At 36.8% G+C, this 16,936-nt stretch overlaps 1 protein-coding gene across 3 annotated transcripts in view; it reads right to left on the bottom strand.

Moving 5' to 3' along the window:
- The window catches only part of RXFP1 (relaxin family peptide receptor 1), a 63,732-nt gene extending 50,026 nt beyond the window's left edge, over positions 1–13,706 (bottom strand). For 2 of the 3 annotated variants that reach the window (XM_065903895.1, XM_065903896.1), the window contains exons 1-4: positions 13,646–13,706; positions 9,315–9,420; positions 2,765–2,836; positions 154–225 (exon numbers count right to left, since the gene is read on the bottom strand). In XM_065903895.1, coding sequence (XP_065759967.1) covers positions 154–225; positions 2,765–2,836; positions 9,315–9,420; positions 13,646–13,691 — 296 coding nt within the window. In that variant the 5' untranslated portion in view covers positions 13,692–13,706. Of the gene's footprint in view, positions 1–153; positions 226–2,764; positions 2,837–9,314; positions 9,502–13,645 lie in introns of all 3 variants that reach the window. The other variant, XM_065903894.1, reaches the window with a different exon arrangement.
- Positions 13,707–16,936: the final 3,230 nt, after the last annotated feature.

The following is a 16,936-nucleotide window of genomic DNA, read 5'->3' as shown; positions in this document are numbered from 1 at the left end:
GGGTCCCACCCTTTGGCCCCAATGCTCTGCGGCAATATCTGCTGTCTGCACATGACCTGAACGCCGTCACGGGTAGCAGGGCCATGTGCAGTGGGATGGGTCGGGTCCACAGGCCACCATGGAATGGGAAGACTAATTGGCCCTGGTACTTACAGTTTAGTAAGATTGTAAAGTCCTCGGAAAGCATAGACAGATACGGATCTAATCTTATTGTTTTGCAGGCACCTGTGAAAATGATTATTAAAGGGAAAACATGAGGAAAAGGAGTTTCAGTTTTGCAAGAATGAAATGAGTTTTGTAGATGGATGGTGGTGACGGTGGTGCAAAAATGCAAGTGGGCTTAATGCCTCTGAATGTACAGTTAAAAATGGTTAAGGTGGTACATATTATCTCCTGTGTGTTTTATCACAACATCTTGAAATAACCTATAATGGAAGAAAATGTAAAAAAAAATACATATGTTTATATATACATTTAATTGAATCATTTTGCTGTACATCTGAAACTAACACAACATTGTACTATACTTCAAAAAAATTTTTTTTGAAAAAAAAAGAAAGAGGAAATGTCAAGAATTCTTAAAAATTAGAAAAGGTAAACATGACAAAATAGTGAAGCTGGATATGTGTCATTTTGTCTCTTGATTAAGTTCATAAATTACTGGGCTAGTTTTTATTTAGAACTTCTAGTTATAAATTTAGACAAATGATGCCTAAAATTTAACATCTGAATTTTCAATGAGTGAAACTTCAGTTTTAGGGCCTAGCAAGGTACTTAGTAATCAAAGAGACCTAGAAGCCTTTTTAACATTCTGATACTTCCTGCTGTCATTCTATAAACTTGGTAGTATTCAGCACAGCCCTGGCAACACTACAAGGCTGTGACATTACTAAGACCCCAAACCATATGCCATGTTCATCACAGACTGGCCAAGCAAGTCAACTTGAATCGTATTTATTTGACACCCAAGTTTTGCTCCAAAAAGTGTTTGAGAAAATGTGTCAAATGTACATACCACTAAAGAGAGAAATAGGAAAAAAAAATATCAGGTCTAGAAGACTATAAATGAGCTTGGAAGGCCAAACAAGGATGCTGGCTGCAGAGTTCCCTGAGGTCATGCTGAAGGTTGGGCTTGGAATTAACAGGAGGTCAGAGGAAACAGAACCTGGAGCACAAGCCCTTGCATCCCATGCACCCAGTTAAGCTCCACACATCCATAAGCACCGGCCCCAGGTTGTAGCAAGGAGGAAGTAAGGATTTTAGGCCTGACTTCTTTCCTTCTTCTGATGCAGGTCACCATTGTCCTGGTCTGAGTGCCTGCAGAGTTGCTTCAGTTGAGTCTGACTCTTTGCAACCCAATGGACTGTGGCCCGTCAGGCTCTCTGTCCACGGGATTCTCCGGGCAAGAATACTGGAGTGGGTTGCCATGTCCGGCTCCAGGGGATCTTCCCGGCCCGACTGAACCTGTGTTTCTCATGTCTCTCGCATTGACAGATTGGATTCGTTACTACTAGCGCTGCCTGGGAAGCCATATATTGCCTGGAGGTGGAATCAAAGCATATCTCTAGTCACCAATTACAATTTTTTTTGGTAATTAAGCTATTTTGATCTATTACTTGGGACAAATTGGTTGTTCAAGAATTAAAGTTCCTTGTATAAAAATGCCAGCATACTGAATTCTGATATTTAAAGTCCTGACTCCTTTTAAATCATGTGAACACAAGGTGGTGCTACAGATCAGAAAAATTCTTCCTACTCCAGAGATCAGGAAACAGGAAGAATGTGTCCTCTTGAAGTTTGTGTATCAAGCTTAAACTTGAAAACCTCTTCTCTCTTGATTGATTAATAACGAGAATATAGTTCTGAAAAGTCATTTTTCTTTGAATTCAGTTTTCTAATGTGAAAGCTTTTTCTTCAGATAATCTGAGCTTTGAGAACATTTCATCAAACAAAATAGATAATTTTTCTTCTGATTCTGTTTTATTTCTATTATCTTAAAGAAAAAGTACAGATAGATGATATCTATGTACCAGGGTTCTATAGTGTAAACACAAACCCAAAACCAATGTAGATGCGAAAACGAAACCAGCAGCTCTGAAATGTTTTCTATATAATGTACTTCGGGCACAGAATACTTAAACCCAGCAGTTTAAGCCTATGATAATATGATTCGGCCACAAAACTGATCTAAATAACAGGCAACCATCACCAGGGCCACTACAGATTTTGAGAGTACATAGGTAATCTTAGACTGACGGAAAGCCAGCATGTCAGATAAAACTCAATGAGGTAAATGTGAACATGGAATTAATTCTACAAAACAACATGCTTGGAGGTTTCAAACCACAAGAACTTGCTATCTTAGGTAGAGATTGGACTTGCAAACATATGGAAGAAAAATTTCCCAACTAAGCATGAGGGCAGACCTGGGAAAGGGTACTAACATCTTTCCTAAGATTGACGTTGAGGTGCAGAGAGCAAAGACTCTTGAGTGTCTTCACTTAGGGTAGGGTGCTAAGAGAATTCACAGTACACATACTTTGGTTTCTTTGGGGATAGGTATCTGGGAGTTTGCTAGGGTGGCTTCTAGAAGCAGTCAGAAAAACAATGTTACCTGGGAGTCTCCAGTTAACAGTTAAATACTTCCCCAGAAAGGGGTTAGACTTAAGCAGAGGTGTAGTGTTGGTCTCTGCAGAAGTGGGAAGAAACAGATATGCCAAAAGCATTAGTCACTTTAATACTAAGAATTAAAATTTTTTCTTACAGAGTCTGAAGACCATGGTACCTTTTGAAGACATTAGGAGGAAGCTTTCTTATTAAGTTCCGCCTGAGGGACCTGAAATAAATGTAAATTTGGGGTTTTAAAGTTTTTTTTCTTTACTTTTAATAACAGCATGAACAATTATAAACTCTATTTACTTTAAGACTAGCTTTCAGGAAACACTTTGCTTCATAATGTCACTCTTGTATTCATATCATTTAAATTTTTTTAAAAGAGATTTTTGTTTGAGAAATATTTTAATTTTATTTTAGTTAATTAGTGTTTTATTAAGATACAGCTGATTTACAATATTATACTAGTTTCAGGTATACAACTTAGAAATACAAAATATTTATAGACTATACTGCATTTATAGTTATTAGAAAATATTGGCTATATTCCCTGTGATGTAGCTCATTTATTTATTCACAGTAGTTTGTAGCTCCTAATCCCCATTTTACCTTGCCCCATTCCCTCTCCCTAGTGGTAACCACTAGTTTGGTTTCTATACATATGAGTCTTTTTGTTTTGTTATATTTGGTAATATGTTTTATTTTTTAGATTCCACATATAAGAGAAAACATACAGTATTTGTCTTTTTCTGACTTATTTCACTAAGCATAATACCCTCGAGGACCATCCATTTTGTTGTTAATGGTAAATTTCATTCTTTTTTATGGTGGAGAAGTATTCCATTGAATATATGTACCACATCTTCTTTATCCATTCCTCTGTCAGTGGACACTTAGGTTGCTTCCACGTCCAAAATAGCGTTTGCCAGCACCAGGGTCCGCTTGGTAGAATGAGCTCCCAGAATGGCTGCCCCCGCGTCTATGTCCCCAGAGTGAGCTCTAGTTGCCTCCTGCCTCTTCAGGAGGTTCTCCAAGATCAGCAGGTGAGACTAATGCAGGTTCCTTTCAAATGACTGCTTCTGCCCTGGGTCCCTGAGCAGGTAAGGTTTTGCATGCACTGCTTAAGAGTGGAGTCTCTATTTCCCACTGCTCTCTGGGACTCCTGAAAGTAAACTCTGATGGCCTCAAAGACCAGTGTTCCTGGAACTCGTCTTCTTGCTACAGGATTCCCGGATTGAGGAGCCTGATGTGTGGTTTGGACCCCTTGGTCCCTTTAGGAGAAGCTCTGCAATTGCAATTGTTCTTGCTTTTGTGGGTCATCCCCTGGGGTTATGGGTCTTGATTATACAAAATCTCTGCTCCTACTTCCCTTCTTATTGTAGTTACCTCTTTCTGACTTTAGTTGTAGACAGTCTTTCCTGGTAGGTTCCAGTGTTTTTCACAGATGATTCTTCTGCAGATAGTGATGGTTTGGTGTGCCCATGAGAGGAGGTGAGCTCGGGGTCTTACCATCCTTCGGTCTTGGGAATTGGTTCTCTTCATAGTACCAATTGAACTAGGAATAACTGTTGATTTTGAATTATTAGAGATAGTTTTCTTAAATTTAAGTTACAACATTGTAATTTTGATAAAAAGTTGAAACAATAAAACTAGAAAAATAATCTTCAGTTATGTTCTTTTCTATTTTCATTTAACAAACAAGAAGCATCTCAGTTTTTGAGTGACAATAAGGATAGCGTTTCCTTGTTTAAAGCATATTCAAGAACCTAATATTATATTCTTCAATATTTCAATTTTCATATTCCACTACCTTTGCTTCCTTTAAAAATTATTTATAAAGGAACTGTCCATTGGTCCATATAGTTGAACCATGTTTATTCAAGGAGTAACCCCAATGCAATTTCTAATAAGTTGTATAAAAAAGATTTCCACTTGTATTACAGTTTATAAGCAGCTTGACACAGGCCAGGTTCACATAATTTTGGTTGTATTGAAAAGGACCTAACCTTTAATTCTTTAAATACTATAATATGGTAGGAACAAAATAAAACAAGCAAAAAATCCCAACCATTGAAGCTGGTGGTCCCTGGCATGAAACATACACAATCTTTCCATGTCAGTTTCTTTAACGGTGAAAGAATGTATTCAGACTACATGACCTCTAATAACATGTCATTACCATACTTGTAATGGTAACGGTGGTAATACCACTGTTATTATCGTACTTGTCTATTATGATGGTGCAGATGCTCATAAAGAAATGAGCAATACAGCTCATTGACGGGAGCTTGATCTGCTGTGGGACAAACATTTGGAAACAATGGTCAACATAAAGGACTCAGTGGAGAGACAGCTTCATACAAAAGATATGAGTAGTGTTACATGTGCTGGTGTGGACCAGTACTGCCTGAACTTGGTAATGAATCCTTCTTAAAGAAAAATAGCTTCTCAGGCCCTTGAGAACACATTTTTGGAAACTAATTGGAGAAAAACCTATTCTAGAATATAGAAAACCATGTATTCTCAACACTAGTGTTATTAGAAAATTAAGAAAATAATTTTTTAGGGAGTGAAAAAATCTTACTTTTTTAAAAAGATAAAGAACTAGTATATGTAAATATATACACAGTATATCTGAAGTATTAAAATATCACAGAAGAGGACAAAAATGTCTAAGAAGCCTCAGGAAGGGAGGCAATAAAGAAAAGAAAAAAGGTTAAGAAACACCATTCTAGACTATACAAACTCGTCATTTAGTGATTTTTTTTTTTTTTTTAATGACAGTGTCAAAGGTTGATTAACTAGTAACCTTCTCTTGAAGTCACTCTTAGCTGCTGGGTTATCATCGAATGTTCTTCCATTCCTTATATCAGCTAATTGAAAATTCTTTTTTTACTGAGTTCTCACTTTGCTTAGAGCTTCAATTCTGCTTTATATCCTGTTTAAATGTTTGTGTTGTATAAAGATTAACTGCAAAATGTTTGGGTTTAAGGTTATTGATGAAAGTTTAGTGTACTTCCAAAAGTGTGTTCATTCATTCATTTTCTCAACAAACATGGGTTGAATGCCTTCTATTGTACTTTGGAAAAAAGATAACATTCCTGTCCTGGATAAGCTTATACTCTATTTGGATGACAAATAACATACTTTATCTACAAATAAAGATTTTTTTTTTAATAATAGCTCAGGACTATTTTTTATTGTAATGATTTACTTGTAAATTCAACCCAGAAACACTGTTTAGAGCTTATTGTACTTGTTAGGAACTTAGAAGTTATATAAAAAAAACACACTGTAGGGCCCCCACGGAGCTTATGGCATTACCCTTTTTCTGGTGGAGATTAGGACCCCAATCACTGTGGCATGAGAGAGAACATTTGTTATACTTAAAGGAGATACAAATGAGGTTCTACTAGAGAACCCAAGAGGAAAAGGTTAATTGTTCCAGAGTTAGAGGGTGACTCTAGAAGGAGGGGCGGCTCCTTTAAGCCCTCCTGAATAATGTTTCTTAGGAAGTTAAGTTTTTTATTAATAGTGCCTAGAACTTATAGACTACTTCTTACTAATGATGCAGAATGTTTCACAAGTAGCATTCTCTGTATTTTTATAATACCCTACTGAGATAAAAAGAGGTAGGTATTAATTCTCTCACTTTACAGGATGGATCAAAATACTTTTTAAAATAGTAGAGCCTTGTATTTTAAAATTTAATATTAACAAAATGTTATGGACATGAATTCCTGAGCTTGATTCCTACACTTCCAAATGCTTGTTGGCAATTTCCATGGAGTGATCTTTAATCTACCATTGAAAAAACAACTAAACTGAAGTTCTAATCTTCCCCACTAACTGTCACCAAGTCTCCCCCATCACCCTGTTACTCAGGAGGGAAACCTTGGAATCATCCTGAATCCTTTCTTCTCTCTTGCCTTCTGTACCCAATCATTCATGAAGATTAGATTCCATTCTAGAGGCAGATGTAGAGGATGAATGTGTGAATGTAGGGGTGGGGGAAATTGGGGTTGACATATACACACTATCATGTATAAAATAAATAACTAGTGGGAAGCTGCTGCATAGCCCAGGGAACTCAGCTTGGTGCTCTGTGATGACCTAGAAGGCTAGGATGGGGAGTGGGAGGGAGGCCCACGAGGGAGGGGGTATATGTATTCATATAACTGATTCACTTTGTTGTATAGCAGAAACTAACACAAAACTATGGGCTTCTCAGGTGGTGCTAGTGGTAAAGAACCCTCCCACCAATGCAGGTTGGAGATGAGACATGCTAGTCCGATCCCTGGGTCGGGAAGATCCCCTGGAGAAGGGAGTGGCAATCCACTCCAGTATTCTTGCCTGGAGAATCCTATGGACAGAGGAACATGGCAGGCTACAGTTCATAGGGTTGCACAGAGTCAGACACGACTGGAATGACTTAGCGCACAGCACACAACGTAACTCTGTAAAGCAACTATGCCTCAATTTAAAAAAAAGATCTGATTCCAGTTTTTTCTCTATATCAAGGGTTGAAAATTGGCAGCTCACGGGTCTGTATACATAACTTTATAAATGTCTATATGTTTGGATGCATGTGCATATGTATTTTGAGCCAGGACAGCCTTTTCTAAGTTGAATTAGAATGCCTTCAGGGGCACTTAGACTCTCTTCTTAGTCACTGTTATATCCACTTCCATTCCTCCAGCTCTCTTCCTCTTTTTTCTTTTACAAAAATTAATTAAATTGTTGAAAAATATATTCAAATTCTACTTGTGGGAAAATGAAAAATGAGATTACCAACAACAGGGTATTCATTGATTTGGATTTGCTAGTATTTCCATACAAGCAGTATTAGTGATAATTTTTTTCTTTGAAACTAGAGTAAAATCATCATAAATTTTTATACCCAGCTGTTCTAGTCATAATTTAAATCACAGAAACTCTCCACAGGACCTCAGACTTTTTTTGGGAGGGAGGTATCTTTTTTCTGGCAGGACTAATTACTCTGAAAATAGTAGGGTGAGACTGAATGCTGTCCTTAGTATACAGGAGACTGTCACCTCCTTTGGAAAACAAATCTTTGTGGCTTAACCTGTCTGGTGTTCTCAGCTCATTGCCAAATTGGGTAAGCTCCCTAGATTTTGTTAATTTGATTATGCCATTGTGTATGGGAACTCTGAGTTGGAGTTCTTCCCTGTTCCTTAAATATGTCAAACATATAAGTTGCAGTGTTATGTGGTTTGGGTTGAAAAGGGCAGGACTTGCCAACATTTATCACCTTAAAAATTGCTTCTATCTCATCCTCATATATACAAAAGTCAGAGCTATAAGACACTAAAATATCTGTATGAAAACAAAAAACTCAGCAGAAATATTGGATTAAAATGTCTATTCTTTGCTAATTTCTTTTAAAATTTTCAGCCAGATATGTGTGTTTGTGTTGTTGAATTCAAAGTAGGACAGTTTATTATGAGGATAATTTTCTTTTACATGGCTAAGTATGAGTTATTTAGGGAAAAAACGAACATCAAGTCTCTGGGTCAAATGTGACCCAGAAGAGTTAGATTTTAAATGTGGAAGTGATGAAATATTTTAACCAATTAATTTTTTGTTGTTGTTGTTCAGTTGCCCAGTCATGTTCTACTCTTTACAACTCCATGGACTGCAGCACGCCAGGCCTCCCTGTCCCTCACCATCTCCCAGAGTTTGCCGAGTTCATGTTCATTGCATTGGTGATGCCGTCCAGCCATCCCATCATCTGAGGCCCTCTTCTCCTTCTGCCTTCAACCTTTCCCAGCATCAGGACTTTTCCAACAAGTCGTCTATTTGCATCAGATGACCAAAATACTGGAGCTTCAGCTTCAGCCTCTGTCCTTCCAGGGAATATTCCGGGTTTATCTCCCTTAAGATTGACTGGTTTGATCTCCTTGCTGTCCACGGGACTTTTAGGAGTCTTCTCCAGTACTGCAGTTCAAAGGCATCAAAAATTCTTTGGTGTTCCGCCTTCTCTATGGTCCAACTCTCACAATCATACGTGACCACTGGGAAGACCATAGCCTTGATATACTGACCTTTGTCGGCAGAGTACTATCTATGCTTTTCAACACATTGTCTAGGTTTGTCATTGCTTTCCTGTCAAGAAGCAATAGTCCTCTGATTTCATGGTTGCAGTCACTATCTGCAGTGATTTTGGAGCCCAGAAAGAGGAAATATGTCACTACTTCCACCTTTTCCCCTTCTATTTGTCATGAAGTAATGGGGTTGCATGCCAATTTATTTTACTTGCTTTATATTTTTATTTATACATGAGTGTATTAAAATTTATTTCCAATAATAAAAAACTGACTCTTTTAATGTGTTAATTCCAGTGTTAGGAAAGTTTTATATAATAGCTTGATTGTAGCTTCTTTTCTTTAGTAGCACATACACTTGATGGCATCTTTTGTTTAGATACAACATAGTGATACTAAATACTTCATGAGATTGTTATGAGGGACTGAATAAGTGAGTCAGAGAATAACTTAGAGTAGGATCTATCATTTAGTAAATACAAATAAATATCAGCAATCATTATAATTGACCAAAGAACAATGATATCATCTTGAATGACAATGCATTATTAATAATGATGATTATGCCTTAATTATGATTCAGTTTTACAGGTGCTGTACTGGCTGTCAGAATGAAAACTTTTTTTTTCTACTTACATAAAAGTCACATTTGAAGAAACTGATGGAACAGCTCGTAAATTGATCTCATCACACTCAAGTTCTAAACCTTGGCAAATGCATTGCATGGGTGCAGAACCGACCACTGAGTAAAGAGGATGTAGTGAGGAGAGGGGATGATGAGGGACCAGGAACAGGAGGGGAATGAAAAGAAAGAAGCAAAAAGCTATAAGAAAATCATACAGAAAAGTGTGTCATGTCTTATATAAGCAATTTGTGCAAAGCTTTAAATTAAGTTTCCAAAAGTTTGCTTTAAACATTAAAATGATACTAGGACCTTAAGATAAGGAAACATACACATTTAACAGCCCATGCATTTAAAAAAGTAGCAGCTTGTTCTTCTCCATTTGTTGGAAAATGAAGTCATCTGCTCTTATTTTATCCTTGGAGAGTAGCTATGTCTAAAGGTGACATGACAGTGTGTGATGGGCTTTAATGTTCGTTTTAAAGCTGCTACTTAAGAATAAAGTGTTCACTTTAATGGAATACTAAGCTGTTTTTAACTAGCAAGAAAAAGAACTTGACTGTGAACTATAGTGCTGGTAGATTTTCTTTTTAAATTCAGGAACTCTTCAAAGGACTTATTTTGGTTTATGTAGGACTGTAAGGATGCCTACTGCTTCACTTAAGGAAGTAAATATTTTTTATGCATAGCTATTCTGTTCTTACTGATGGGAGTCGGAAAGAGAGGGAAAATGGGATGTATGCCTTCGGCTACCTTGTGGGCTCCCAATATTGCTAAGGTTTATTAGAGATTTGGGGTGGTGTGTTCATATAGCTAAATGGGAATATTATTCAGTGTCATAGACATCGTCTGATCCCTGACTTGATGAAGAATGAATGGGTGATGCCTCATCAAGAGCAATGGGGCATATTCTCTGTTACATTTACTTTGAAACCCTGAGCTTAGAGCAGAGCTTATAGAATTGAATGTCTACAGAGGCAGGCAAAGCAGGTACCGATCACATCCTGGGGTCCCAGTGGGACAGCTTCTCCTAACTGTTGCCCTATTACCATAGGAGCATGTGTGGCCAAGTCAACCAACTTCCTCAAAGAAGCCCGAAAAACAATACTTTTTATATAATTACCTACTTATAAACAGTAATACTTAAAAACATTTTAATCATCATAGGATAGACAAAACTTGTGAGAACTTTCTGTTTGCAGACTTTTAGTCCAGAACCTTTACAGGAAAGTTTCTGGAGAGTGGGAAAGCATCTTGATGGCAAAGAAGACATTCTGGAGGCAAAGATGGTGGATGATGGTGGGAAATTTGCACAATGAGCTCTAGCCTTGGAAGCAGCCAGGTATTCCTTTACTCAGATATGTGGCCACAGGTGCTTTTTGGCTCCTTCCAAACAGCTCCGCAGATTTCCTACAGAATCCTGAGCGCTTACGATCATAAGTTAGGTTTTGTGTGTTTTGTCAGCAGAGTCTGTGCCAAGAAGTTTTGAACAGTCTTATGGTTGTAAGTGACCATTTTGGCAACGGATCCCTAAAAACTGCTGCTGCTGCTAAGTCGCTTCAGTCGTGTCCGACTTTGTGTGACCCCATAGACGGCAGCCCACCAGGCTCTGCCATCCCTGGGATTCTCCAGGCAAGAACACTGGAGTGGGTTGCCATTTCCTTCTCCAATGCATGAAAGAGAAAAGTGAAAGTGAAGTCGCTCAGTTAGGTCCGACTCTTCACGACCCCATGGACTGCAGCCTACCAGGCTCCTCCGTCCATAGGAATTTTCCAGGCAAGAGTACTGGAGTGGGGTGCCATTGCCTTCTCCCCCTAAAACTAGTTCTATTTAAATTCCTGTGCTAACGTGTCTCTTGTTGGGAGGGGACAGGGAGCTTTTGGAGGGGAGATGAGTGGCCTGAGAAGTTGGTACAAAGGGTAAGAAGGGTAGAAGGTGGAGAAGATAGCATTAATCTGGTGTTTTTTTCCCCTATTTTTATAGGCTGAGTTAAGATTGATAATTCATGTGTTGATGAGGAAAGTGAAAGAATAGCACTTAAATATCCTACCAGGAAAGAAGGATGAAGCAAATTATGTCACTTAAAAATTTATGGTATTTTGAATTATAGTATGAATTATAGTATGAATTATGAATTATAGTATGAATACTTGACATTGCTAAAATGCTACCTGAAAATATGACAAGAATGGATTGCACAGAAAATTTCAACTATGCTAAAATAAAAAGAAAGATGAGTAATAAACCAGCAAGTTAATGTTGGTAGCTTCTGAGTGGTGAAATTATGGCTAAGTAAATAATTCTTTCCAAATCAATATACTTTCCATATTCCTCAAATTTAAACTTTATGAATATATTTGTTATGATGGATATATTTTCCGTGATATTATTCTTGAGAGGTGACTTTATAAATGTGAGTTCCTCACATTCATCCAGTCATAAAGTATTATAAGCCAGTTAAATTTCTCAGTTAAGTTTCCAATAAATACTTATTATAATAAAATTGGATAAAGTGATACAGTAGGAACCTTAATTTAAGTTTCACCCCCTAATTTTACACTATGCTTTACATTTAATTTTTATACTGGTTTTAAGTATGAAAGAAGATACTGAATTTTAAATTACCACCCCACTCCTATCTTTCTTGAAAATTCTAGTTAAAAATTATATGTTTGCTCATTTCTAAGAACAGATACAAAATTGCCTTTGTACTTTTTGAAGTATCATTTTTTGTGTAGCTGCATTCCTCTTATGTAAGAATACTAAGGGAACTTTTCTCCCAGAGCTCATCATCTGGTAAAAAATTTATTTCTCTTGCTGACTTGATCTGTTCTTCCCATTTGTTTGTTTTTGCTTTACAGACCAGACTATGAAAGTTTTGCAACCCATTATTTTCCCTCTTTGACCTAATGACTACAAAATTAAGAACTAGGTAGTAACTTTTCTCAGTGAGGTTTTCTTATATAATTTTCTTTCTCCCATTTACCATGGAATTTTTGTCTCTTATGTCAAGTTAATGGGTTATGTCTGTTCATAGCCATATTTATTTTTATTGAAAATTGCCTAACATCCTTTTGGGAATAATGTAAAATATAAAAAGAGTCAATTAAAATTTAAGAAATGAAAGGGATATAGAATAAATCAAAAGAGAAAATAAAAATGATATTTTGAGACTGTATGGCTTAATCCATTAGTTTTATGCTTGATATTAGTAGTTAAATTATACCCGTTAACTTTTTCCTTTTCCAAAAGCTTTCAGCTTCTTCATGATCAAGTAATCTGGTCTCTCTCTGTATATATTTTGGCCACATCATGCAGCCTGCGAGATCTTAGTTTCCTAAGCACAGATTAGTTCCCTAACCCTAATCAATCCTATGCCTATCAATCCCAACCCTATCAATCCTGAAGTGCAGAGTCTTAAACACTGAACCATGTTCCATGAACCACTGAAACAAGTTCCATGGTTTCCATATTTTGACAAGAAGACAACATGTGGTTGAGATAGATTGCTGAGTGACCTGTGAGATTAACAAAGGGATTATATCCACTTAAAGTGGGGATTGATAGCAGTTTTTTTATTAGTTTTATTTGAGGAGTAAAGGCAAAAAATATTAAAAAAAAATTAAAAAGCTGCACTTTACAATTTGTGGTAGAACATAAAGTGGAAAATGTAGTAAAGGATTCTTTTCCCCAAGCCCTTCCTTTTAACCAAGGTTTTGAAAGCTATGATTGAAATTACAACTTTAATGTATGTGAATAATTTATTAGAATAAACCCAATTTATTTAAAAAGAATTATGTATATTGATCTTCCTGATTTCAGAAATTACAGAGTTTATCCTCAATGTTATATCCTCCTACAATCCTTTCCACGGTTTTTGTAAGTTTTTGGTATGTGACTTAATGTAGATTGTAACAAATAAGGCTTTTTGGTAGCTGTAAAGTATGACTTAGACCCCAGAAGCTTTTCCACTTACAAATGTTAAAATCCCAACAGCTTCCCTGCTCTTGTTTCCATTTCCTTTAAATTGGAGTTGCTTTTATATCAGAATTTACAGTGACAGTGTAAAGCGGATATGTAAAATAGAAACCTCAATGCACTGACATTAATTTTGTTCACATCAAACCTAGCATGATTTAGTCCTGTTGCACTTATGATCCCCGAGTCATTTAAAAATAAAATTCTCAATTTCAGGTTGTATGTCTAATAGAAAATAATAATTTTGCAAATAGAAAACTGCAATTAACTTTATAAAAATATTAAAAACATTGTATCCAACTTTTAAGAACATGGTGTCTTACTATAAACCCATAGACAAGGATGCTCAGCCCTTCTAACTACTTACAGCATTCAGAGGTTTCTGCCACAATACTGGGATACAAGGAAGTCATTTTGTAGTTATTGCCATAGTATCTGTCAAATTGTGTAGACCATCCATTGATGTCTCCTAAAATAAAGATCAGAGAACAGAAAGGTTCAAGAATAGAAATATCCTGGAGTGTTGGGGAAAACAGGTCTTCCCTTTAAGATAATGTAATGACCTTTTGGAAACAGAATCTAAAAAAGTAGATATATATCTATACTTCCATATCCAGGGCTTCCCTGGTGACTCAGATGGTAAAGAATTTGCCCGTATACAACTAAATTGCTCTGCTGGGCAGCATAAATTAATGAAACATTGTAAATCAACTACACTCCAATAAAAATTAATTTAAAAAAGAAATGGGTGATTGACAAACAGAGAAAGATCATCTGGGAGCTTGTCAACAAGGAGAATTTCTGGTCCCCCACCTGGACATCCTGATTTCACAGGTCCCCTGATCTCTGGTTTCAAAAGGCACTAGAGGTGATTCTTCACCAAGCAGCGTTCGAGTCACACGTTTTTAATTTTATATTGGAGTAAAGCTGATTTACAATGTTGTGTTAGATTCACGTGTACAGCAAAGTGATCCAGTTATACATATACATGTATCTGTCCCATTTCAAATTCTTTTCCCATTTAGGTTTTTACAGAGTATTGAACAGTTTCATGTGCTTTAAGTCCTTGTGAGTTATCTATTTTAAATATAACTGTAACAAACAGTACTTTAGATGTACTGAAACACAGCACACTGTTCTTAGCATCTTCATTTTAACTTTCCTCAGTCTCTTCAATCGTGTAGACTGATGTTGGAGATGGACGGCCATAGTTGTTAAATAGAAAAAGAAAAAATAACATGACCAGCATGATCTTATTCTTTTTTTAAGGCGCTGTGGTATCATGGGTAGTGTTGAGTGATTATCCTCTGAATGCTTATATATTTTCTCATCTGTATTTTCTGATTTTGATGTGAAACTCTTGTCTCATTAAAAAGTGAAACTAAAAATAGTAAAAAAAAAAAAAAAAAAAAAAACAACAACAAAAAAACTTCATTTGGTGGGAGGGAAAAAATAATTTTTCCTCACAAAATTCCTCATGAACTTGCAGTTATTTTTGAACCTGAGACCATGAGGCCAGTCATGAGATGGAAAGGATGTGAGTTGGGGTGCAGTAGAAGCTCCTCTGTACCATCTGCAGAGGTACCAGCCTTATCCCATTGCAGGTTGGGGATGGGTTTAAAGGGAATTCTTCCCAAAGGATCCTGTTTTCAGGATGCTGTTGGGACTCTTTAAGGATGCATAAACATAAACAAGAGACCCAGGTTCAATCCCTGGGTGGCGAATATCCCCTGGAGAAATGAAAGGTTACCCACTTCAGTATTCTTGCCTGGAGAATTCCATGGAGCCTGGGGTCACAAAGAATCAGACACGACTGAGGGACTAACACTAACTTTCAAACATATAAATAGGTGATAGAAGTGATAAAAGTTTATCTTGTGTAATTTAGGACTAAATTTAAATCTGGCATTTATTTTATAAGTTATTTCTGCTGTGTATGTATAATTCAAACCCAAGATTGAGTCCAGATAGTGCAACTTTGCCTGAATTTGGTGAACCTAACCTCATCCATGGTTTTCTGTCTAATCAGAGGACTTCCAAATTACATTTCCAGCCTGCACTTTATCTTGTGTAACATGGACTCTGCTCACTATAAGCACCTAGAACACAACATTCACCAAATGGAACTCATCATCTTTCTCCATATAATCTTGCTATTTCTCCTAAATTTTCTGGATTGGTGAATGATCTGCTCAAATCAGAAAATGTTTTGAATATGCTTTTATCTGATTAAATATAATTTGTACAAATTTCCTCCATCTCCAGGTTATTTTCTTATTTTCCATGGTTCATTAAGTCTTTCATGAAGATTACATTTGGGAAAGGAAAGGTATTCTAACATAAGTGTTATGTATGCTTGTAAAATTAGGCTTCCTTTTAAAGTTTCACTAAAAATAAATTGGAAAGAAGAGATGCTATTTAAAGATTGTATTTATAGCCGTTTCCATCCTTTAGTATTGCTTGTTAGTTTGAACACTTCTTTATTATGAAGGATTTCAAAATAAACACAAGTAGCAAGGCAGTATAATGATATTCCAGTGATATTTTTATGATATCTCAATGATATCATTATGATATCTCAGAGGGAGACGATTGATGGACCTTAAGTTTATCATCTGCAGACATCACCTTGAGACTCCAGCTGAGTGCCAGTAATTGGATGGACAAAAGATACACCCCAGAAACAGTAAATCCCAGCGTCTGAACAATCAGGTCAAAGTGCCTCGCTGACCCTTGACATTGTGAGTAGAGTCACAGGAGGAAGGAAGGAACTTGAAAGAAGGTGAATAGAGACGGTAGCTTGTTGCAACTGTGAAGATTTCATGCATCCTTTTATTTTATTTTATTTTATTTTATTTTGTTTTGCTCTCCCACCATTCAGTTTAGAATGCCTTCTCATTCTTCAGAAGCTGGTAACTTAGTTCCATGTTTTCCAGACTCCAAGAAGTTCAGCTCTTAAAGCTATATTTCCACCAGTGGGATGCACTCATGCGAGATTGGAAGTTCGTAGACTCCATCTTGTGGGTACCTACTGTGGGTGGGACAGTTACCATGGTCCCAGCTTCCTGGGTAAAGAGCTGATGAGCCATAGTGGATGCTTCTTAATCTTGGGCTTGCAAGTATAGTAGTGTTTTCCCCACTCTTGCCTCTATATTCTTTATAACGATTCTATAAACACATTATTCTCCACGTGAAACCTCTTTTTTTTCCTTAAGCCTCCCAAACTCCAGAGTGGTTTCTGTTTTCTCCTTCCAGAAGGGGTTGCAGATAACAATCTCAAGGATAATAACATTGGATTATCTGACCTGAATGGTTTTGAAGATAACAACAGTCCTGTTACTATTAGAAAATTGTACTCTCATAGGCTAAGGCACACTGTGACCAAAGATTTGTTTAAATGATCACTTATGGCTTCCTGGGCTTATGTGCCTCTTCAAAAGATAGACTCTGGCAAAGCAGTTGCTATGGTAACGCATCAGAATGAAAACAAGAAATGTCAAGTGTTGTGGAATGAAGTGACTATGAGGATAGCCCTGGAGAGATTAAAGAGAGAAAATGACAATCTCAGGGTATGACATCATCAGCTCAAGAAGGTTCAGAGAACCAGGGAGCTGCCATAACCACCCTATGATAACCTTTTATCTTTTGGGAACTCGGG

The sequence above is a fragment of the Muntiacus reevesi genome, chromosome 13 (assembly GCF_963930625.1).
Source record: "Muntiacus reevesi chromosome 13, mMunRee1.1, whole genome shotgun sequence".
In the NCBI taxonomy this organism is placed as follows: domain Eukaryota; kingdom Metazoa; phylum Chordata; class Mammalia; order Artiodactyla; family Cervidae; genus Muntiacus; species Muntiacus reevesi.
This window is presented reverse-complemented; position numbering and strand designations above follow the sequence as displayed.